Source organism: Anabrus simplex, chromosome 3 (genome assembly GCF_040414725.1).
Source record: "Anabrus simplex isolate iqAnaSimp1 chromosome 3, ASM4041472v1, whole genome shotgun sequence".
Classification (NCBI taxonomy): domain Eukaryota; kingdom Metazoa; phylum Arthropoda; class Insecta; order Orthoptera; family Tettigoniidae; genus Anabrus; species Anabrus simplex.
The window spans coordinates 283,077,326-283,103,514 of NC_090267.1; the positions used below are offsets into that span (position 1 = coordinate 283,077,326).

Below are 26,189 nucleotides of genomic sequence, written 5' to 3' on the forward strand. Positions count from 1 at the left end.
AAACAGGTCCCATGATAATATGCGCAATCAATCACCCACTATACTGTTTTAACCGAAAGCTTGCAACACCCAGGTTGCATACTAAAAAGTTGGCGGATTCCTAGCAATGTCAGAGCAAAGGGCGGGTGGGTGCATATGGGTTAAGGTACTTCAACACTTTCTTCAGGGCTTTAATACAAATGTGTTACAATTTTGTTACTGAAGCAATACACACTTTACCGATCCGTACCCACTGTCTGAACAACAGGTTTTTAAGGACACTCGTGTGCAAGACCTGCAATAACAAAACATTGCCACTATTGTTGCAGCAGAAATTACTTAGGCCTCTGATGGACAATATTGCAAGGAATATTTAATCAAAAAGCCAAAATATTGCAAATATAGACTGAAAACCTTTCAACAGAAAAGTGTTAAAGCTAAGTTAGGCTAGGCAGTGATGTGAGATTCAGATGGTGACTCTACGTGTGTATAAACTGACTATATATTCTCACAAACAACTTAAAACACCTTTGTAAATATGTACAAATTTGTTTTGACTGTGGGTCCATACTATGACGACTCATAACCTCAAGATACTGATGTAAACAAGTTTCCAACAAGACATGTTGAAGATCATGTTGATGGATTATTTGCACTACAACAAAAGTGGATCATAAGCAATATTCAGAACACTGAGTTTCTTTGTATTGTAATTAGCTACACATTAGCGAATTTTCACAAGCACTTGTCAACAAGATCCAGGCTGAATATAAACATTCAAAACTTGTATCTTAGAAAGGCGATCCTAGCGGAAGAATTAAAAACTACATTCGGTGACCTCACTTCTCATTGCTCATTTCCCAGCCTTGTATAACAATGTAAGCAATGGCTGGAATCCACAAAGTACTTCAAAATAATAAGACTTTAGGTTTCCACCTTTTCAATACATAATATCATCACATTAGCAGCTAAATTACATTGATGTCAAAAATATTTGCAGGACATGTTTAGTCTCTCTGAGACATCATCAGCCACTTATTTCCAGCATAGATTAAAAATAGACATGTACAGGCATCATGAAAATGATGATGATGTATAGGCAGTAAAGAGTTGTCATACACTCAGGATTCTTATAATAACAAACATGCACTTATGTCCAGTAAGATCTTTAAGCCTATTTCTTTAGTTTCTTAATCACAATGTTGTTAATTCTAACAGTGATCGTTTTTCTGGGTCAGGCATATATAGGCTTATATTGGGCGGACAGGTCGTAGTTTTAAAACCTGGAACATGTTAGTGCGAAAATCATCATATTTTCCTCCATGAACATTCATATGAGCGAAGCCAGCCACTCCTATCCCTCAATCAAACAAGATTTGACCATTTTACAAAGGGTCAGCAAGGGCAACCTCGTGAACATCTTAGAAAACATATTCGTATCTTTGGACCAGTTCATAATAATAATAATAATAATAATAATAATAATAATAATAATAATAATAATAATAATAATAATAATAATAATAATAATAATAATCATTTTAATTTAAATGTCATTTTAGAAAGTAATATGACCAAATCCCTTCTTTCCTTGATTTGCTCAAAACTAATGAAGCTGAATTCCTTGTAACTAAAATTACTTCCCTCGTTCCCGCATCTTCCCTTTCCCCTTCCTCTTCCCCTCGCTATCCTGATCAAGTTCCTTCTCGCACCAAGCCAGACAGTTACAACACTAGATATGCAACAGCAGCAGCTAAGACCTGTCATGCCACTTGAGGGGCATCAGTTGTGAGAAATAAAACGGTGTTAGTGTGTGTTCTATCTCTTCCTGTTTACACTTTAGGCCCCAAGTCATATTTTTCACTTTATTTTCTCAATTCTTCTTCTTCCTCCTCCAGACTCCCAAACAGAATACCGCAATCTGCAAAATTTCCCACAGGGTTTTACAAGATCTGTATTATTTCATGAAACTTTCATTTTAACCTTGAAGATTCCCCTCTTCTATACAATTTAAATTAATCACTACCTCAACTATCACTTTGAATCACCTGCAAAATTATTATTATTATTATTATTATTATTAAAGCAACTTTATTGTGGCGAAGTTAGGGCTCCCGGCCCTTTCTTACACTTAACCACTTCATGTATATAAACGAGTACTAATTTACAATAAATTTTTATACATAATTTAAACATATTAAATCTTCACAACCTAAAGTATAACCTAAACTAACTAAAGTATGTCTAACTAAACTAAGTAAAGTATAACTAAAGTATAAACTAGAACATATTACAATGAACAACCATATTCACTCTCATTCATGCATCCTATTCACACCCAAGAACAACTGGAAGTGCTTATAAGATGAAGCCGGCAAAGGATTTTAAATTTTGTCTTAGATTTACCTTCCCTGATGTCATTGGGGAGTTCATTCCACCAGCTTGTGGCGGTGATCGTGAACGATCTGTTGTAGGTTGCGGTTCGATGTACAGGAATTTCTAGCGTACAGCCTGACCAGGTATTGAACAGGAGTAGTGAACTAAGGTAGCAAAATCTGGTGGATAGGTAAGGAGGAGTGTTTTCACAAAGCACTTGATACACCAAAGTAGTTGCATGGAGTCTACATCTGTCATTCAGTCGTAACAAAGATAACTGTCTATAGTATGGGGATACGTAGGCATATGGACGTATGTTGAATGCATACCTGATGCATGCATTTTGGGCACGTTGCAGTCTCATGCCTTGCTCATTACTGATATTAATAAAAATGGTATCACAGTATTCGAGAATTGGAAACAAAGGTGACTGAATGAGCTTTATTTTCTGGGACCAAGGAAATATATTTTTAAACCGCTTCAGGGGATGCAGGCTTTGATATATCTTTTGGCACAATTTCGTCACACGTTGCGACCAGTTCAATGTTTTGCTTATACCCAAACCAAGATTCATAACTATTTCACAATATGGAATAATGGTGCTGTTTAGTGCTACTGGAGGAATTTCATATTGTTTTAAGACGTGTATGTTTTTCGAAGTGCCAATGCTTATTGCTTGTGTTTTAAGAGGGTTAATTTTGAGATTGTTACTCAATGCAAAATTACTAATGAGACTTAAATCTGCGTTAACTTATCGTACAACACATGAACAATGGATTCGAAACGAAACGTCCTGCAAATATTTTTTTTTACATTAATGTAACTTAATCACTAATGTGATTATATTATGTATTGAAAAGGTGGAAACCTCAAGTCTTTTTATTTTGAAGTATCATACTGTCAATACAATGAAGTTTTTAACATTTAATTCACAAGGTAGTTGCAAGCAAGGCAGACCGAGGATTACCTGGAAGAGAACGATAGAGAGATTGCTTAAGTCAACAAGGAGGTGACAGCATTGGTGGCAGATAGAACAACCTGGGGAAATTTTGTCGAGGTCCTATGTTCCACATAAGAATGAAAGAAAATAAGTCAAGTAAGTCAATACTGTCTATTATTAACGGACAATGACTCAGGTTTTATAGTACGCAGATGAACAAGATATAGGACTCTTATTTCACACTATATCATGATGGAATGAAGAACAATCAAATTATATTTTAAATATTCCCCTGCCAAGTCACACTGAGTAGCTGAGGTGAAGGGATGACCTTCTGAGCTCAAATTGGTGAGTTTGATCCTGACTCAGTTCAGTGGTATTTGAAAGAGTCCAAATACGCCAGCCTTGTGTCACTAATTTTACTGGCATGTAAAAGAACACCTATGGGACAAAATTATGGTCATTATTATCATCATCATCCTCCTCCTCCTCCTCCTTTGGTTCAGAAGAATATCATCAAAATGTAATTTCACAGAAAGTATAATCAAATTACGCATTTTAATTAAAATTACGACTATGTACATAGAATAACAAAGTTTATAATATGAAATAATATCTATATTGTGAATCATGAATCTTTTGAATCACTGTTGACAACTTGATAAATTTACAATATTACAAAAAGCACAACTGAATATGTTAATGTTAAACAGTTGTAGATACAAACACATTATGTACTGTGTATGTATATATATATATATATATATATGAATAAAAAAATATATGTACAGCTTTGAATAAAGATGAGATCATGTTTACTCATGCAATCATTTTCGGAGGCACTTTTGACTTCTTGACTAATTCACTTGTGAGTGGATGAAACACCATCCTCACTGTCCATATTCTTGTAGTCCCTACGAACTTCCTGTTGTACTTGCTGCCATTTAGCTACAAGGGATGAAACTCCTTTTTTCTTCAGAGCAAGGCCTGGAGCAAGCTTAGGCTGCAACAGTACATAAAAAAAAAAAGTTAATATGATCAATTTACGCATATTTCTATTATGACTTTCAGAATGTACTTGTCACATTCCTGTAAAGTACTATACAAATAGCTGATCAGAAGCAGAAAAGGAAGGGAAGTTGTTTCTTTTATAATTTAATGAAATCTGCCTCTTTTTCTTCTTCAGATTATTTCATTATTATGCAAAAAAAAAAAAAAAAAAAAAAAAACAAACAAACAACAACCCACACGCACGTTCAAGCGTACGTGAACTGGAGCAGACCATTAAAACCTTCAAGTTAACCCCTATGGATTTCAAAGGTATATGACCAGATTGTCTAGCCTCTGTATGGCCTTGGTAGATGTTACCACTAAATCCTCCAGTGATTCAGAGTACGCTCTCCTCGGATCTTCTGTTATGTTATGGTGGATGGTCGATCGATCGATCAATCGATCAATCAATCAATCAATCAATCAATCAATCAATCAATCAATCACCACTGAATGGCATTTAGGTCAGTCACTCACATGCCAGATTTCCTATCAGTTGTTTACTTAAGTCTTTTCTTAAATAACTGCAAAGAATTTGGAAATTTATTGAACATCTCCCTTAGTAAATTATTCCAATTCCAAACTCCTCTTCCTGCAAATGAATATTTGCTCCAATTTGTCCTCTTAACCTCCAACTTTATGTTGATATTGTGATCTTCCCTACTTTTAAAAACACCACTCACACTTACTTGTCTATAAATGTCATTCCTTACCATCTCACCACTGACAGCTATGAACTTACCACTTAGGACTGGTTCTACCATCTGCTGGTAAAGTGGCTGGCAGCTGCCCGGGAGGTAAACTACCTGGAGGTGTAAATCGGCTGGTACTTTGGTTTGCGTCCAACCACCTCCGCGCAAGCGCTAGGAGCTAGACACCGATATACGAAGTTGGCTAAACTGATTTTCAGCGACTTCTCGCTTTCGAGTGTGGTGCTATCTATCGTCAGATGCATGAAACTCATTTCGATTGTCTTATTTCCCTGTGATTGCGTCTGCTGATTATCACCAAAAAGCCTAATAAGGGAGTCTTAAGAGTTATGGACAACGATTTATGTCAAACTTTCGTGATTTTAATCTATGATCTTCAATATCAATACCTAATTGGGATTAAAATCTCGAGATTACATTTTCTTACGCCAGTAAGGCAGCGTTTTTGAAAAGCATTCTCGTAGTAGATTGGTCAAGTCGCTCGCTCTGTAATAGAAGGTACGCAGGTTTTCATCGTATTCCTAATTTACATTTTAAAATATATTTTCGTTCCCTGCCGTTGTTCTTAACTCTCTTTTACGCGCTTCCATATACGTATACACACACACATCATCTTTACGGACTTATTGCCTTTGAGCATTCTATCTGCAGGCTTCTGTGAATTGATTAAGTATCTCCACGATGCTCTAGTTCTGTGACCTTGTTTAGTTCCATGTGCTTCCATTTACTGATAAAGCATTTCATTCTAATGTTCAACTTTATGAAGATAAAGTTGGAAGGTACTGTAAATGTAAATAACTAATCAGGATAAATATCCATTCATAGGAAGAGGAATTCGGGAATGGAATAGTTTCCAATTTCTTCGAAATAATTTACAAGAAGACTATGTAAACAACTAATAGGGAATCTGCTACCTGGGCGACAGTCCTATGTGCTATTAATATTAACACCACTTTCTATAAGTAGCATACATATAAAGCAATTTCCTAGTAGACATAATATTGTGATTAAATATTTCAATGAAATATATTATTAACAAAAGAACATATGAAAAGAGGCATACAGATGAACACAACTCTAATAATGGAAATAAAAAAGATTCGTCACGATTAAAGACATGAACCTGCGTACCTCGTACTACGAGGCGAGCGTCTTAGCCATTACGCTACGGAACACTTCAGGTATTTAGGATACATAGATTAAGTTATACCTCGTTTCTGAAAAACTGAAAAAGTAGAAAAATTAAAGCCTATTTGAAATGATTTCCAAATAGATTTTGATTTTATATCATTTTAAAGTTTCTTTACGAAAGCTTGACATATAAAATGTGTTCCCTAAGCTATCGAGGCAAGAGGCTGGTGTGACCGTTGCAACTCAAGGAATGCATTAATGTTCAAGATCCTGCAATACAATATCGGCCACTGTTACAGTATCATGCTTTTTTTCAGTATACTAAGCTAATTTAAGTTGCATGTCACCAGAAATACAGCTAATAATGTTCAACTCTCAAAACTTGCCCGACAGGTTAAGTCTTACCATATGAGTAACAACACAGTAAAGGTTTCCACCTATTCAATACAAAATATATTCACAATATTTTAAAATTACATGGAACTAGTTTCCACCCATCTAGGGGTCATCATCAGCCACATCAAAGCAAAGATCACTCTTGACGAAATCCTAAGAACATGTTAATTTTAACAGTAAGATTTCGTCAAGAGTGAACTTTGCTTTGATGTGGCTGATGATGACCCCTAAATGGGTCGAAACTAGTTCAATGTAATTTTAAAATATTGTGAATATATTTTGTATTGAATAGGTGGAAACCTTTACTGTGTTGTTACTCATATGTTATTCTCAGTTCAATATGGACCAACAACATGAAATTTATAACTCTTAAGGTAAAGTCTTATCGGGCCCTCGAAGTGGCAGATAAATTACGCGCTGGGTAGCTATGATTTACGCTGCCGATAGCGCTACCTGGGGGGTGGTCGAACGGAAACATCCTTTTACGCGGAGGGCAAGTTACGCACTACTTTACCAGTAGGTGGTAGAACCGGCCCTTAGTCAAGCAGCATGTCTCCCCCCTCCCAAGTCCTCCCAGCCCAAACTTTGCAACATTTTTGTAATGCTACTCTTTTGTTGGAAATCACCCAGAACAAATCGAGCTGCTTTTCTTTGGATTTTTTCCCAGTTCTTGAATCAGACAATCCTGGTGAGAGTACCATACACTGGAACTAAACTCTAGTTGGGGGTCTTATCAGAGACTGTACACTTTATTTACAATCTCATTTATGTGATTACCCCAATGAAGATCTTTCCTAATATTAAACTTACAGTGACCCTGTAAGTAACTTTCACCCCATCAATGCAGTAATTACAACTGAGAGGACTTTTGCTATTTGTGAAACTCACAACCTGACTTTTAAACCTGTTTATCATCATAACATTGCCTGCTGTCCATCTCACAGCATTGTTGAGGTCTTTTTGCAGTTGCTCATGATCTTGTAAAATTTATTACTCTTTACAATATTACATCATCTACAAAAAGCCTTATCCCCAATTCCAGTTCTTAACTCATATCATTTATATCATCATCATCATTTTCTAAGGGCAATGTCTTGTCGCTGTAGTCACATCTGACGATCAATTGCTAGTCTCTTCATGTTGCTGTATGTACCATATGCCAGCTCACTGACAGATTTCCTGATGTATAACATCCTTGGCTGTCTCCTGGGTTTCTTTCCTTGTACTCTAACTTTGATGATGGTGAGGAGAAGAGAGTTATGTCTCAGTACGTGTCCAAAGAACTTTTTTTTCCTCTCCTTTATCATATTTAAACATCGATCCTCCTCTACATAAAACATAAGATCATTTGTTTATTCATCCAACTTCTTTTTGTAATTCTTCTCCAAAACCATATTTCTGCAGCTTCAAGTTTTGTTTCTTCCTGTTTTCCTAATGTCCAGGTTTCACATCCATACGGTAGTACACTCCAAACAAATTATTTTCTGGTCTCCAAACTGAGATGGTTGTTTAGCAATAAGTTTCGTATTTCAGAAGGCTTGTTTTGTTACCACTGTTCTTTTCTTGATTTCCGAAAGGGACCTGTTATCAGATGTAATTACACTACCCAAACAGGAGAATTCATTCTGTGACTTGTTCTATCGGTGTGTTATTTAATTTAAGCTGTAGGCTTCATTTTGTCTACTGTCAAGAATTTTGTTATATTTATATTTAGTTAAATTTTTTCTAAGGAATTGTAGAATGTTCTTAGCATCTTACTCATATCTCTTTCATAATTACCTAAGATAGCCATATCATCTGCAAAGCAGAAACCGTGCACCAGAATACCATTAATATTCACCCTTTTAGTACGTTCTTTCATATTCCTAACTGCATTTTCTACAAATGGGTTATAAAGATGAGGTGACATTGGGTAGCTTTGTTTTACTCCTCTTCTAATTTTTGCTTCTTCTGTCGTACCATTAATATTAACTTCCGTGGTTTGAGCTTTATATGGATTCAGAAGAAGATGCCTGTCTTTCCAGTCAAGTCCTATATATTCCCCATTAACTGGAAAAGCAATTTCCACTCAACATTAATCAAAGGCTTTTTTCAAGTCAATAAATGTTACATTAGTTTTCCTGTTCACTTGTAGCCTTCTTTCCAAAATTTGACGTAACGCTAACAGAGCCTCCCTAGTTCATTTTTGTGTTCTACAGCCATAGTGATCGTTGTCCAATTGTTGTTGTATTTTCCTTCTAATTCTGTCTTTAATGGTATGTAAAATCTCAGAAACATGAGAAAGGATTGCTAATGTTCAAACAATTGTATGGATTTCCTTTTATGGGGAGTGTAACTGTTCTACTTCTAATAAAATCAGCTGGTGAGGTTCCTTGTATGTAGCATTCACTAATCACTTCAAACAAACCGTTTTTCATGGTATCATCACAGTTTGTCGAGAATTCCGCTGGAATGGCATTCACACCAATGGCTTTGTTCTGTTCTAGTTTATAGAATGCTGCATCGAACTCTACTGTAGTGATGGGCAGTCCTCAATCGACTTCTTGAACTGTAAGCTTCATTTCTGGGTCCGTACTGAAAGGATATTACTTAAAATGCTTAACAGGGTATCTGCTAAACATTCTTGAACTGATTTCACAACCTCCAAATCATCTTCAATATTGACAATATATATTCTCCATCATATAAGTCCTGAAGGTATTCTTTCCATCGGTCACTAACATTTTTGATTTGAAAGAGCAGTTATTTCATCTTTTTTTTTTTTTTTTTTACCATATTGCTTTTAGTTTTTTTCTTGTAGCTCAGAGAGTTTATCTTAAAGTAAGCTTTATCAGAATACCATTTCTTCAAATCATTTTCAGTTTCTCCAATTATTTATTTCATCCAGTTGTCTTGGGTACTCCGCATTTCACTGATATAAAGTTTTTTACTCTTTGTACAGTAGTACCTCAATTATACGTTCTCAGAAATTATGTTTTCCCGATTATTCGTTCAAATTACGTGGTCCTGCAAGCATCCTAATTAAATCACGTAGTAAAAATCCTGCATTATCCGTTCCTCGAAGAAATTATTTCCCGGATCAACCATGCAGTATTTTTCAGTTTCATCAACGATAATCCTTGATCAAGCATTTTTCAAGAAACTGTATCTCACAAAAGGACGGCTACGGCATATTTACGGATCTTGGCTTTAATTGCATTGTCATTGCAATAATTAGAGCAAGTACTATACTGGAAAAGCGATCGGCGGTAAACTTGCATAAAGGAAAACTCAAATCATAAAGCAGCATGTGGCAACAACAATTGGAAGAACACAGAGCGCATTTCGACAGCTCTACTTGAAGACTGAACGAGTTTCGTCAAATGTTCGTAGCTGTAAAACATCTACATTATGTCCAGGGTTCAGTATTGCCAACAGTGGAATAGGATCACAAACTAAACGACTGCTTAAAAACCATCAGAAACCACCAGACGACCCACTGCCGACTCCCTCCCAACCATTACCTCCTCAAGCTCTGTTGAATTACAAAAATTCTACAACAATAGTAAAATTAACTACATCCTTGTAGTTCCAATGCTTAAAGTATTCAAATTATATTTCAAGGCAGTCATATGTAATCACTGATGTATTTTTCAAACACTTTGATAAAAGACACAGAGAAATAACAGTCCCTGCTTGTTATGATACTTCGTTTGGTAGATCATATGGCAGCATTGTTCGTGTGTTCTTAATCCTGCCCAAATCGATAAAAGCAAATATATCATTTCGGGTCTCATTCTATTTTTGGCTTTAGATTTTAAAATGTTCTACTCACTATAAATCTCTCCCCAATTCCACATTTGACCATGGCAATGCGAGGTGTGGCAGTGCAAATATTGCCAGCTTCTGAAATAAACTGTCTTATTGCTGTGAGCTTGCATCCGGGAGATAGTAGGTTCGAATCCCACTATCGGCAGCCCTGAAAATGGTTTTCCGTGGTTTCCCATTTTCACACCAGGCAAATGCTGGGGCTGTACCTTAATTAAGGCCACGGCCGCTTCCTTCCAACCCCTAGGCCTTTCCTATCCCATCGTTGCCATAAGACCTATCTGTGTCGGTGCGACGTAAAGCCCCTAGAAAAAAAAAAGAAAAACAACAACTGTCTTATGTGCATTGCAGTGTTTCATCGCTTTACACCAGAAATTAACGGGTCCATGGTTTGAGATCATTTTGCAAAGGACACATTTTTCCAACTTTGCGCTGGTGTCCGAGTCACCTGATTCAAGAAGGTGAATCAATGACTATGACAATCTTAAGTGCATTTGACACTTGAAGCAGTGACACTTTACTATGAAAGAAGAAAGGAACACACACAAAAGCGTTCCTTGCTTCCTTATTTTTAAGGGAATCCCCTACATCTCACCTTCACCTATAGTTTAAGTCTTCCCTGGCTCGCCTCTTGATGGCATCATGACAGTAAATGTCAAGAACTTAAATTTGAACTGTTACATTATTATATTCTATTAACCATGTGACCTAGCCGTGGTGGGGAGGCTTGCGTGTCCCGATGACGCAGATAGCCTAGCCGCAGGTGCAACCATATCGGATGGGTACCTGTTGAGAGACCAGACTAGCGAATGGTTCATCGAAAGGAGGGTAGCAACCTCTCGGAAGTTGCAAGGGCGGCAGTCTAGATGATTGACTGATATGGCCTTGTAATAATACTCAACATGGCTTGGCTGTGTTGATACTGCTACATGGCTGAAAGCAACGGGAAACTAGAGCCGTAACTAACTCCCGAGGACATGCAGCTCTCTCTGTATGAATGATGTACTGATGATGGTTTCCTTCCGGATAAAATATTCCGGAGGTAAACTAGTCCCCCGTTCGGATCTCCGGGTGGGGACTACACGAGAGGGGGCGATCATCAGGACGATGGATACTGACATTCTGTGAGTCGGAGCGTGGAATATTAGTTTGAATCGTTGTGGTAGGTTAGAGAATCTGAAAAGGGAGATGGACAGACTGAAGTTAGATGTACTTGGTATAAGTGAAGTACGTTGGCAGGAAGAACAGGATTTTTGGTCAGGTGATTACTGAATTATCAACACGAAATCAAGCAGGGGAAATGCAGGAGTTGGTTTAATAATGAATAAGAGAATAGGGCAGCGGGTAAACTACTACGACCAGCATCATATTGTCGTCAAGATAGACACCAAACCAATGCCCACCACAATAGTGCAGGTCTATATGCCTACTAGTTCACCAGATGATGAGAAAATCAAAAGAATATATGAAGAAATAGAAGATTTAATACAATATGTAAAAGGTGACGAAAATCTACTTGTGATGGGAGACTGGAATGCAGTGGTACGCCAAGGAGGAGAAGGTAATACAGTAGGGGAATTCGGATTGGGAGAAAGGAATGAAAGAGGAACTCAGCTGGTTGAATTCTGCACTGATCATACTTTAGTCCTTGCCAATACTTGGTTCAAACACCACAAATGACGGCTGTATACGTGGACGAGACCTGGAGACATTGGAAGGTATCAAATAGACTTCATTATGATTAGGCAGAGATTCAGAAACGATGTGTTGGATTGCAAAACTTTCCCAGGAGCAGATGTGGACTCTTGACCACAACTTGTTGGTTATGAAATGCCATCTGAAGTTGAAGAAATTGAAGAAAGGAAAGAATGCAAAAAGATGGGATCTAGACAAGTTGAAAGAAAAGAGTGTCAGGGATTGTTTCAAGGAGCATGTGGCGCAAGGGCTAAATGAAAAGCCTGAAGGAAACACAATAGAGGAAGAGTGGATAGTCATGAAAAATGAAGTCAGTAGGGCTGCTGAAGAGATGTTAGGAAGGAAGAAAAGATCAACTAAGAATCAGTGGACAACTCAGGAGATACTAGACCTGACTGATGAATGACGAAAATACAAGAATGCTAGAAATTAAGAGGGCAGAAAAGAATACAGGTGATTAAAGAATCAAGTGGATAGAAAGTGCAAGGTAGCTAAGGAAGAATGGCTGAAGGAGAAGTGCAAGGATGTTGAAGGCTGTATGGTCCTGGGAAAAGTAGATGCTGCACACAGGAAAATCAAGGAAACCTTTGGAGAAAGGAATTCTAGGTGTATGAATATTAAGAGCTCAGATGGAAAGCCACTTCTACGGAAAGAAGACAAAGCAGAAAGATGGCAAGAACATATCCAACAGTTGTATCAAAGTAAAGATGTAGATAATTTGGTTCAGGAACAAGAAGAGGCTGTTGATGCTGATGAAATGGGAGACCCAATTTTGAGGTCAGAGTTTGACAGAGCTCTGAGAAACCTAAATAGGAACAAGGCACCTGGAATTGATGACATTCTTTCTGAATTACTGACTGCCTTTGGAGAAAGCAGCATGGCAAGGTTATTCCATTTAGTGCGTAAGATGTATGAGACAGGAGAAGTCCCATCCCGATTTTCGGCAGAATGTGATTAGACCTATTCCCAAGAACGCCGGTGCTGACAAGTTTAGTATCTCATGCCTGCAAAATTTTAACACGTATTATTTGCAAAAGAATGGAAAAACAAGTTGAATCTGAGTTGGGAGAAGATCAATTTGGCTTCAGAAGGAATGTAGGAACACGTGAAGCAATCGTAACTTTACGTCTGATCTTAGAGGATCGAATCAAGGACAAGCCCACATACATGGCATTCGTAGATCTAGAAAAGGCATTTCTTTATTTGTCATAAGTCTGTACAGAGTTCTCCTCCATTTTCACAGACAATAAACATGTGTGAATATAAATGCCTGAATGAGTTTTCTTTTTAATGAATGATTCCATGACCGAATTAAATTGTCATGCATGCATGAATAAATGAATGAACGCTTCTCTCCCAGTCACGGATAGCCACCAACTGAGGAGAGAGCATTCAGTTCGCAGAATAAATGCATGGATGGGATTATGCATAACTACCACCCGGTCGTGTTATCCAGCCCTGGTGAGAAAAGGAGCCACCTTCCCAGGGATAACATGCCCGGCCTTTTCTCTTGAGGCCCACCAAATGGAAGACCCCACCTGATCTAAAAGCTGTCAAACACTAATTTCTCACCATTCTCTAATTTCTGCGAGGCACACGTAAGCGGAAATCCCGCTCCCCATGTGCCCCCCCCCCTCCCTATTCTTCTTTCTCTGTTGCATTTAGGTCACACTACATATTCGATTGGCATAGGCCCGTCCTATCCCGTCCTACTTCGGTTATATCCTTACATAAGTGTAGAAAAGGCATTCAATAATGTTGATTGGACCAAGCTATTTACGATTCTGAAGGTGATTGGGATCAGATACCGAAAACGAAGAATTATCTACAATCTGTATAAAAATCAGTCTGCAGTGATAAGAATCGAGGGCTTTGAAAAAGAAGCAGCAATCCAGAAAGGAGTGAGGCAAGGCTGCAGTTTGTCCCCCCTTCTTTTTAATGTTTACATAGAACAGGCAGTAAAGGAAATCAAAGAGGTATATGGAAAGAGAATCACAATCCAAGGAGAGGAAATCAAAACCTTGAAATTTGCCGATGATATTGTTATTTTATCTGAGACTGCAGAAGATCTCGAGAAGTTGCTGAATGGTATGGATGAAGTCTTGGGTAAGGAGTACAAGATGAAAATAAATAAGTCCAAAACAAAAGTAATGGAGCGCAGTCGAACGAAGGCAGGTGATGTAGGAAATATTAGATTAGGAAACAAAGTCTTAAAGGAAGTAGATGAATATTGTTACTTGGGTAGTAAAGTAACTAACGATGGCAGAAGTAAGGAGGACATAAAATGCAGACTAGCACAAGCAAGGAAGAGCTTTCTTAAGAAAAGAAATTTGCTCACTTCAAACATTCATATCGGAATTAGAAAGATGTTTTTGAAGACTTTCGTGTGGAGCGTAGCATTGTATGGAAGTGAAACATGGACGATAACTAGCTCAGAAAGAGAATAGAAGCTTTTGAAATGTGGTGTTACAGAAGAATGCTGAAGGTGAGATGGATAGATTGATCACGAATGAAGAGATACTGAATCGAATTGGTGAGAGGAGATCGATTTGGCTAAATTTGACAAGAAGAAGAGATAGAATGATAGGACACATCTTAAGACACCCAGGACTTGTGCAGTTGGTTTTTGAAGGAAGTGTAGGTGGTAAGAACAGTAAGGTATGAATATGACAAGCAGATTAGAGCAGATGTAGGATGCAGCAGTTACGTAGAAATGAAAAGGTTAGCACAGGATAGGGTGGCATGGAGAGCGGCATCAAACCAGTCTATGGACTGATGACTCAAACAACAACAAAATTATACTGTACAAAAGATTAACTCAAAAACCACCAAAATATCCAATGACATAATGAAAAAGACTAGATATTCCATTGCCCACCGTGTGTTACAATTCACCCACTGACAAATAGTAAAAAAAACACTAGATTTAGTGTGAAAACCACCGAGTTGACAACACTGCCAGGGTTTTTTTTTTTTAACTTTCTTTTAGATTATATCGCTGAACAGGTTTTCGGGACTTCCCTTAGGGCACTGTAGTCACTGGCCTTTCAGGCAGGAATCGAAACTGCCCCTTCTTAACACAAATTTAGTATTTTACTACAATCATATACGATTATGTTAGAGAGATCAGAACAGGATATCACATCTTCCATACATAAAGCCATGGAAGTTTTTCCAACTGCCTATTACTGTTTTGGTCCTAATATAAGACTGGGAATTTTAAGTTTGTGTGTTAAAATGTCATAAAAACTGTAATCATTTTATTTGTATAAGTTACATTTTAAAAAATATGTATCAATTCCCACTTGTACTGACTTGTACAGCAAGCACGCTTTCCACCTGAGCTCACGGTCACGAATAACCGTAATTTCTGAAGTTTTGATGATATTTTTTCTCTTTCCAATCTGATAGAATTGATACTTACATTCAATACCATATTTCCCAGTTCAACATAACCTTTAAAAGATGATGTAGGTCTAATTTACGCAGTACAAGATTTCCAGAAACTCACTATGAACAGTATTCTGGTGAATTACAATGGAAGATTAAAAAAAAAAAAAGAGGGGATTTTGCCATTATGTTGGGCGCTTTTCAATCTAAGGTGCTTTATTTTATTAGATTAGAGAATTAAAAACTACTTGTGGTTGACTGCTGTTTGGCTTGGCATTATTAGATTTTTCAAAGAGTTTAGCTGATCGAAGTTGCTGAACTGAAAGAAGTTTTCATGGGAAACTGTTAACGTTTTCCTGGTAAAACTCAATGTAAAGTTTCGAGATTTTCAACTCGCGTACCGGTAATGTTTGAAGCTGACATCGCGGCCTAACTTGTCTGCCCCTTACCTGGAGGGCCCGGGTTTGAATCCCGGCCAGGTCAGGCAGTTTTACCTGGTTATGAGGGCTGATTCCAGGTCCACTCAGCCTATGCGATTACCTTTAATTTAAGAGTTATTTAAAGGCAAGATGGTCTAGAGAGTCAGGAATAACGGCCGAGGGGACTCGTCACACTGACCAAGTGTCACCTCATAATCTGCAGGCCTTCGGGCTAAGCTGCGGTCACTTGATAGGCGAAGGCCCATTGGTGTGGTAGTTTGATTTGGTTCTAGTGTGTTTATAATATTATAATTATACATATTTCTTTTTTGTGATGTTTAGCCAAATTGTTGATGTTTATAATTCGTTCCCGGATTTCCGTTTTCTCGTATCGTACGTTTTTCTTTTTTTTCCCCTGTGGTCCCTCCAAAAACAGAGAATCAAGGTTCCACTGTATTGTTCAAATGGTATTTCCTTTACTCTGTTGCTTTCTTCAATGAGCTATAGAATTTCTGAGGTCATCCATAATTCTCTTGGTTCTAATTTTGCTCTACATAAAGGTCCAAAAACACTGCCTTGAGGAATTCCCCTCTTAATGATTACAGGATCAGATAATGCTTCACCTACTCTAATTATCTGAGTTCTATTTTCTAGAAATATAGCCACCCATTCAGTCACTGTTTTGTCTAACCTATTAAATGCCTTAGAAAGGTCAATTGCGACGCAGTCCATTTGACCTCTCGAATGCATAAGATATTGTGTAAGATATCTGCGATATCTTGCTGGAATCCTAGAAGTTGATCTTCAGTGGAATAAACTTTCCAAAACCCAAACTGAACAAGTTAATACTTTTGCAAACATGTCTAATACAATCAGAAATGGCTAGTATTCGATGAAACTACTGGTATGGCTCAATGTAAATCTTGTGTTTTGTTCCCAAATTCTTCAGATCAGTCTTGGAAAGTAGTAAAAGGTTTTACATGACCATTTAAACTAGAAACATTTAAGAAATATCACTAATCTTTACAACACAGACACTGTCTGGCAGTGTGTAATACAAAATTGTTTTCAGAAACAATGTCTCTGGCCATTTGTGTAAAAAAAAAAAAAAAAAAAGGATTCTAATGTGTTTGACAATTTGAAGAAGCTTTTCAATATTGCATAATGCAAAGAATAATAAGCCATTCACAGATTTTCCTGGATGATAGAGCTGATGATGATGTTTGTTGTTTAAGGGGGCCTAACAGCTAGGTCATCGGTCCCGAAGGCACAAAATGAGACAAAATGTAATGATAATTTAAAAGTCCAAAACTCATCCACTGACCAGAATTCAAAATGTGATGATGAAGAATGAGTGGATGAATATGAATTGAATTAAAAATAATCAGCAGATCCAGCTCACAATATATAAAGTTAAAAATAATTCCAAAATTAATCGACTGACTAGAAAAAAAAAACAAAAGAGACAAACAATGATTATGAACTTAAAACAATCAGTGGATTTGACCCGCAATGCCCAACCTTCCCACGAACTATCTGACCAAGGAGCTGCTTCCAAAGCACAATCCTGAATCAATGATGCTTATTGTCGAAAGGGGTCCAAAATCTCCTCATAATGGTACTTTTGTTACAAAGGTAAGAACCACGGTATTTCTCATGTAGCAGTACTAATCAGGAGTAACGTAGGCTTACGGTGTTCCACACGTTGTGGTACTACTCACAGGTAATGTAACACACACAGGTAATGCGGATCTATGGTGTTTCTCACATTACGGCACCACTCATAGCCAACGCAAACCCATGGTGTTCCTCACGTAGGTGTACTAATCACAGGGACTTGTACAATCCCGTGATGTTCCTCACACAGTGGGTGCTAATCACAGGCAACGCAGATGCACGGTGTCACTCATATAGTGGTACTAATCACGGGTACTGTAAAACCCATACTGATTCACCCTCTGTTGCTACTAATCACAAACCTATTGTGTACCTAATATAGTGGTACTACTCGCAAGTCAAGGCGACCCATGGTGTTCCTCGCGTGATGGTACTAATTACAAGTAGTCTCATGGTTCCAATTCAATCATTCCATGGTCACCCCTTTTAGTCACCTCTTACAACAGGCAGGGGATACCACGAGTGTATTCTTTGTGTCCCCCACCCACAGGTTGTGTGTTTGGTCCGCGAGAGCTATTTTATTTTGCTCAACTCCGCCAGCAAGCCAGTTTAAGATCCCCCCTATTTAGTCAAATGGACATTATACAAGACAGAGTCAGATCGTCATTAGAAACAAACATTTTGTGTGATGTGATGATAATATGAATGTACCAGCAGTAAATGAAGTAAAAATTCAGTATGACTTACCATACTTTTATAGCACGATAAGGATATAATATGTTAGAAATCTTAAGTGGAATACCTTGTAGAGGAGAGATGTGTTCACTGCGACAGCCAAGAACCCACCCACCGTATAATTCTGCTTTATAACCTAATACAATTTATCACGCACCATAGTCCATCGCCTAACCAGCATTTCCACTGGGTGAGACACAATGGCATATGACGACAGTCCCAGCAATGAAGTAAAATTAATTCCGTTACCAACCCGTGCACAAGAATACAGAATGGCACAATAAATACACAAGTGAATGCAATCTGTAAAGAAAGAACGTACAATACAGAAGAACAATAGTTCTCTATTCAACTCACCTTAATGCCCCCTATGCTCGATCGTAGGCCAATGGATTTGTCACTAACCTACCCTAACGTATCCAGACCAATTGTTTTGTCACTAACCTACCCTAACATATCCAGACCAATGGAGGTGTCACGCGGGATACTAGAGGCCTAAAGGCCACTTCGCGGCTTCTAACCTGGGGGCTTATGCCCCCAGACCCCCTTTGCTTGATCCAGAACAATGGCCTTTGTCAGTAACCTACCCTAATGAATCCAGACCAATGGCTTTGTCACTAGGAGTAGTTCTTTATATGAACAGTTGGCAGCTCTGTCCATCGCACGATCACGCCCATCACGAGACGTGAGTGAGAGAGAAACAAATTACAGTGCTATCACGCCTAGATGTGTGCGCTGGAAAACGGTAAGTCTTACTGAACTTATGCCGTAAATGAACTTTATTATTTATAGGTATCAGTTTGGTGGGATTCTTGTTGGCTCCTCAATTCAGAGAAAATTTTTGCACCTCTGCCTTATTATATCATCTGTAATAGGGATTTATCCTGATGGTGCCAAATAAATCTATGGACCTTTATGTTTCCTTATATATAAATTATATGAGTTAAGAACTGGCTTTTTGTGGATGAGGTTGTACTGCACAGAATAATAGATAAGATACAGGATTGTGAGTGTCTGCAAAAAGGCCTCAACAAAGGTGCGAGATGGACAGCAGACAAGAGCGTAAACAGGGTGAAAAGTCAGACTAAGTAACAACAAGAGGTAAAGTCCTCTCAGTTTCAATGACAGTGTTGAAGTGAAAATTTTTTGTGGGAAGCACTGAAAGTACCTAGTTGTTAATATAAGGAAAGATCTTCGTCAGAGTAATCACTTTAACGGGATTGTAAATAAAGGTTACAGATCTCTTCAGAATATGTTTATGAGGGTATTTAGGGGTTGTAGTAACGATATTCAGGGAGAGGGCATTGAAGACCCCAATTCGAGTATACTTCCGGTGTAGGATTACTTGATTCAAGAAATTGAAATTATTTAAAGGAAAGCAGCATAATTTGTTCTGGGCCATTTTTGACAAAACAGTAGTGTTACAAAAATGATGCCAACTTTGGGGTGGGAAGACTACGGAGCAAGGAGAAGACCCGCTTGACTTAGCAGTGACTTACAAGCTGTCAGCGCTGGGATGGTGTGGAAGACATTAGTAGATGAATAAGCTTGAATGGAAAATCATTTAAGGGGAGTATAAATTACCATTTTGTTGAAAAAATGGTATTTTTTGATTTTTATGCCAAAACATTATTTGGAATTTACTGATTAATTTGGTGTGTGGTTTATTAAATTTGCTTGATTAGAAGTTAATTTAATTTAATTAGTTGCAAAGGGCATTTTCAGGATTTCATAAACCATTTTTCAGTAAACACTTAATATCTCAAGAACCATAAGGTCTAGAAGGCTGTGGTTTGATTTAAATTCTAGTGGAAACATTGCTGCACAAGTTGGTGGGACTGGCATAACAATAGGGTTTATTGTTTACATTGTGAGTGCTATATTCTCGGTATAACATGCATATTTTTTTTCACATTGTGCTGTTGTGCTAATCTGATACTGATCTTGAGTACATTTGATCATGACAAGAGCAAAAGGGGTCGTCTGCTAGACAATGCCATACATCAACTATCAGAATACTATGGTCAAGCGATAAGAAGCAACAAAACTAACCTAGATGATATGAAAAAGGCTGTGTGGGCAACCTTTTCCCATAAAATATCAACAGATGACAAGCCAATTCACAACCTTTGTTCTGGCGAATGGTGTAAATACAAAAAAGCTGAAGTAGCTGGAACTGTAGATAAATTTACCCACAAGAACTCTATACCTGAGGGTGTTATGTTGGCTATGAAGCCAGTTTATAGAGATTTGGAAAATCCAGATCTACTGAAGAAATGTCTGACAGGGAAAACACAAAAGAGTACCTAAAAATGTACTTGTGGGATGCCATACATTGAAGCTTGGTGTGTGTGATGCTGTCATCACATTTAATGATGGCAATACCGGTAGACTGGAAGTCTTGTATCGTAAATAATGGGACATGTTTCGTTCGGCATAGCGAACATCATCAGCCATTAATGCACAAAAACTAGGTCAGGGCCCTGAGCTTAAAAATGATCAAAATAGTATCCTCGTATCAAAGAGTAACCATGTTGTAATAAAGTATTCATCAACAATCAACACAATATAACATTAGACTTGAGATTGTAACAAAATATGTGCAAGTTAAAAACAAGTATTTGTGGTAGAATGTGTTAACAATAGGCAATCTGTGAAATTAAAAACAACCATGGCGTTGTTAAAGTATGACAATAGACATTGTGGATATTGTGTTCGGTTTGTCCTCAGCTAGATGAGAAGATTAAAAGAGAAAATGATGTTGAAGCAAAAACAAATTTAATGTGCCAGAAACATGTCCACACCTTGCGAGCTAACTCCTTTTATAATATAGTAAGGGATAATGACCCTTTCGTAAAAACATTTAGCTACGATTGTCAGAAGAATTTGCCTCTGCCGAAAATTCCTGACCAAACATGATATTATTCGAGACAGTTGAATATTTAAAATTTCACCGTAGTGGAGGGGTCTTCTAAAAGTGAACTTGATCCCACTAACGTGTTTATGTATGCTTAGACAGAAAATGAATGCCCCAAATCATCAAATGAGATTGCATCAACTGTATACCATCGGCTGCAAAATACTGATTTCCCTTCCGACATAAACACTGTCAGGCTAGTCTCAGATGGATGTGGGGGGGACAGAATAAAAATTGTTCTATGATTGTGATGTGTTTCAAATAGCTTAGTACTGCACCACATTCCATCAAGACTCTTGAATTAATATTTCCTGTAGCAGGACATAGCTATTTACCTGCTGATAGAGTATTCGGCCAAATAGAGAAAATGCTGAAAAAAAGAGCAACAATTCTAAACAAAGAAGATTATTTTGATACATTTAAACAATATGGGACTGTAATAAAACATGGCACAGACACGACTATCTACGATTGCAAAAAGAAACAAAAAAACTGAAACTCCTACGACAGTGGCATTACAAATTCAATGAGGCGAAGAGAATGATTATCAGTTGCTCTCAGGGAACTGTAAAAATTAAGAGGGGAAACCATTTACAGATCAGATTTAGGTTTATCAAAGCCAGTCTTTAAGAAAGGGAAGACTGCTGCCATGGTAAGGCCAGATATTCTGAACTGTGGAGTACCTGTAAAAAAGGAGAAGACTTCTGATGTAGATTCATTGCTGAAGCGGCATTTTGGTGAAGACTGGAGACAGCTTGAAAATCTTCACTTCTACAAGGATGTTATAGATCCAGTAGAAGGGGTGGGGTTGGAGGAGGATGATGATGAGGTGGAGGTGGATGACTATTTGCCAACCACAAATTGAGATAGGAGATCTCAGAATCTAAAACATATATTTATTGTACTTCTATGGTATGGATATTGATAATAGAGTCCTTTAAAATTATATGTTTATTTTGTATGGTTAGACTTTGTTATTGATATGTTATATTATTATGCATTTGCGATACACAAAAATACCCAAAACTATATCAAACTTTTATACTTAGTATTTCCGTAGAAAACCACCAAAACTGCAATAAACAGCTAGACATCTGTCTCAACTAATGTTGGTTTAGAAGCAAACACAGACATTTCCTTTATTTAGTCCATATTTTTGAAGAAATTCTTGGAAATGAAAGATATTACACAATTAGAAATGTATTTTTAATGTTCTTGTTATAGTAAAATGAGCTTTATAACAGTACATAATTAATTATTCATTTTCTGAAAAAACAAGGAAAGTGAAAATGTCTGGGTTTGCATCTATACGCCTCATATGTACAAACAACTACTTTCGATGATATTGTTATGAGTTGGCTGGGTAAATAAATGAGTACAGAAACTGGTAGCGTCTTATTTCTAAGATTTATTAGCTAAGCACTAAACTACACAGGACTACACACAACTTTTGCTCACAAAACATACTTACACAGTCCGCACACTCTCTTGCTCCCTTAGTTTCTCACTTGTTCTCACACTACACAGTTCTACATTCACACACAAGGTCCCACGTCACACAGCTACACGTTCTCTCCTTCGCCGTCAGTCCGCACTGTAGCAGCTAGTCCGACAATCATAGCAGTTCACACACTTCACAGCACTGGCAGTCGCTAACAACTGACCCTCACCAACTGCCACCCAGGCAAGTCACTCCTCCCTTATATATCTGCGCCAGTTCTTCCAGAACAGTCTGGATGCTGGATGTGCACAGGAACCTCGAGAGATGGAAGACTCCAGATTAATCGTATGGTAATTTCCATAGCCCACATGCCGTGCTACCACGAACAGAAGTGAGAGGGGGTCAGTCTAGCACTTAAGTCTTGCTCGTGATTGGCGTGGTCGAAGCGTAAGCGGGTGGCCCGATACGGTGATGTCCCCACCCATAGCAAGTTGGCATGGTGGATATTTTAACCACTACATTGCCCCCTCCTTAAGGCTGCTCATCCTGAGGTGCTCTACGATACGGTGCCAGACGTTTTGTTCAGTTGGCCACCACCTTTCCATGGGGGATCTGCTGGGTCCGGTCGACGGTGTCCTCGTTCCTGGTGATAACGATCCGAAAGTCCTCGCATGGCAGCTGGAACTTTGGTGGTTTTCCTTTCGACCACACCCGCGTCTACTTTCAGGGCTTGAGCGCCTTCGTCGTCCTCCGGTTGATGCACAGGACTGGTTTGCTCATCCCAGATTTAGCCCTGCTGAATTTCCTCTTTTCTGGGGTGCAGTCATGGTCAGGTGGGATCCTCTTCTGTTTGTCATCGATTCGTCTTCCATTGGTGCTCTGTCTCCTAGTAGGGGCCCGTCCAGCCGCGTCGTTGCCATCGCTGGCTCCATCTCCTGGGACATCGTCAAAGCCTCCTCGTAGTTCCGATTCCCGCCGATCATCCTCCCTGGACGGATCTTGATGTCGCGCAGCTTATCACAGATGTCGGCCGTCTCGAGCTTTGTGTCACCTCGGAGTAACTCGCCCACAATCACGTCTCCTGTTCGCTCGATCTCGGCGTTGAATACCCACGGCGTTTATTGGCGCACTTAGTCCTCCCATGCAGCAGGACCTGGTAGGCAGCTCTCTGTTGGTGGATACTGCAGTACCAGTCGAAAACTCCCACAACCTCCTCGTAGGCCGAACAGGGCTGGGGGCTGTGTCGTACTGTCATCTTCTATACACGTCGTCCGGAGATCATATATTCAGCTCTCTTCTTGGACGTTGATCCGGTCTTGAACCGGGCCCGGCATGTTCTCTTGGAAGTAATCCCGTTGTCCCGTGGGGTTTCCACCTTCACGACGGTGGAGCCGCCATCGATGCTAGCAGGATTAATTTGTGTCTCCACAGCCATCGCGTTTGCACGCAGGGCACTTCCTCCGCTGGGCCTCGAACTCCGGACTCCAAAACCACGAGCATCTCTTTGGAACGCTTCTCGTCCAGTTCGCTGTTCTGCACGATGTCATTGTCGACCTCGGTTTCGAGAGAGTACACTTCGTCTTTATCCTTTAACTGCTCGTTCTTCCGTTCACTTAAGTCTGTTTTCAGTTGGTCCGGGTTAGATCTCCATTCACTAATGAGTTCGTCATACCCAGATAAGATTTTATTTTCAAGTTCACTACACTTACAAAAATCTGGAGTTGTTCAGAATTAATTTCACTCAGGGAAATTTCTGCCGATTATAACATATGCTACCATATCCCACTTCTGAACCTGGTAGCATCCTATTTCTAAGATTTATTAGCTAAGCACTAAACTACACATAACTTTCTCTCATAACACACACTTACACAGTTCACGCGCTCTCTCGCTCCCTTAGTTTCTCACTTGTTCTCACACTACGCAGTTTTACATTCACACACAAGGTCCCACATCACACGGCTAAACATTCTCTCCTTCATTGTCAGTCCGCACTGTAGCACCCTAGCCCAACAATCACGGCAGTTCACACACTTCACAGCACTGGCAGTGGCTCACGATGAACCACACCAACTGCCACCCAGGCAAGTCGCTCCTCCCTTATACGAGGGTTGGGGCAAAAGTCATGGCAACTATTTTTTTTCCCCTTGAAGATACTAGTCCGGTTGGAAAATGTGACATATACAGACGAAAGGACAATGTGTTAACTACATGTGTTGACAATGAATAGCACTGAAATATCGTAACACACTAATTTATTACGGTAGTATACAGGGCAATATGGCCTTCCTGGTGCAAAAGAATGACAACACAGTACACATAAAGTTGATATGACAAACCTGGGCCTTAAGACCGTCAAAATAGTCCCCTGCTACTGACAGCACACACTGCCAACGATGTGGGAGGTACTGAATACCATCTGCCTCGGCATTTGCTGCACCATGTGTGAATTGGGTCACCTGTTGGCACATAGCATTAGCAATGTCCTCTCGTGTTGCAAACCGCCTACCACGTAGTGGTTCCTTAATCTTTCGAATGAGATCAAAGTCACAGGGTGAAATGTCGGGAGACTACGGTGGGTGCTCCAATTCTCCCCATCCCCAACATCGCAGTAGCTGCTCTACACACTCTGTTTTATGTGGTTTTGCATTGTCGTGCAGGATTATTGCACTCTCCACAAGATCTGGACGCTTCTCCCAAATGCCACGTCGTACCGGTCGCACCAGGAAGTCCCTGTAGTACTGTGCGTTCACTGTTCTGCCATGTGGAACAAAGCGGCAAACAATGACACCCCTGACGTCATACGCGACGATCACCATCAATTTGACTGGGGAAAGATTCTGACGGACCTTCTGTCTTCTTGGTGATCCAGCATGTCGCCACTCCGCGGACTGACGTTTCAGTTCTGGTTCGTATGCCCTGGCCCAAAATTCATCAATGGCGGTTATTCGTGACAAGAATTGATCGCTGTCCTGTTGTCAGCGTGCAAGATGGTCGGAGATATTGCATAGCACATCCACCTTTGAACTTCCGTCAGTGTATGCGGTACCCACCGCGATGTGATTTTGTGTAGTTGCACCTCATTGTGCAATATCCCGTGGACAGGTGCATTTCTCGATGTCACTTGCCCTCTCTAACTCCAGTAGCGTCCATTGTCTGTCTTCATCCAGGAGTTGCTTGATGACAGCACGTGCCACGTTGGTCCACACACTGACAGGTCGTCCTGAACGTCGCTCATCACTGGTTGACACACGTCCTTGCTGAAACTTTCCTACCCACCGTGCTACTGTATGGTACGGTAGGGCATTATTCCCAAGGGTTTCCACTAATTCACTGTGACATTCCATCGCATTTCTCCCTCGGAGAACGGCTATTTTGATGTAAGCGCGCTGCTCAACACAGGTTACTTCCATCTCGCACGACACTCACCAACTGACTGATTTCACAGCCCTCGCTACGCTACTACCAGCTATCACAGAGTCATCTGTTGTTCTGCATACACAATATGCCTGCAGAACTTCCACACGACACATATACGTTTGTGATCCGTTCACAGATCTACAAGAAAAAAATAGTTGCCATGACT

General features: G+C 39.2%; 1 protein-coding gene across 2 annotated transcripts in view; it reads right to left on the reverse strand.

Annotated features, from left to right (window-relative positions):
* Positions 1-3,194: 3,194 nt before the first annotated feature.
* Positions 3,195-26,189, reverse strand: part of LOC136866262 (uncharacterized) — a 445,701-nt gene continuing 422,706 nt past the window's right edge. The window contains exon 13 of one of the 2 annotated variants that reach the window (XM_067143066.2): positions 3,195-4,298. In XM_067143066.2, coding sequence (XP_066999167.2) covers positions 4,158-4,298 — 141 coding nt within the window. In that variant the 3' untranslated portion in view covers positions 3,195-4,157. The remainder of the gene's footprint in view (positions 4,299-26,189) is intronic. The other variant, XM_067143067.2, reaches the window with a different exon arrangement.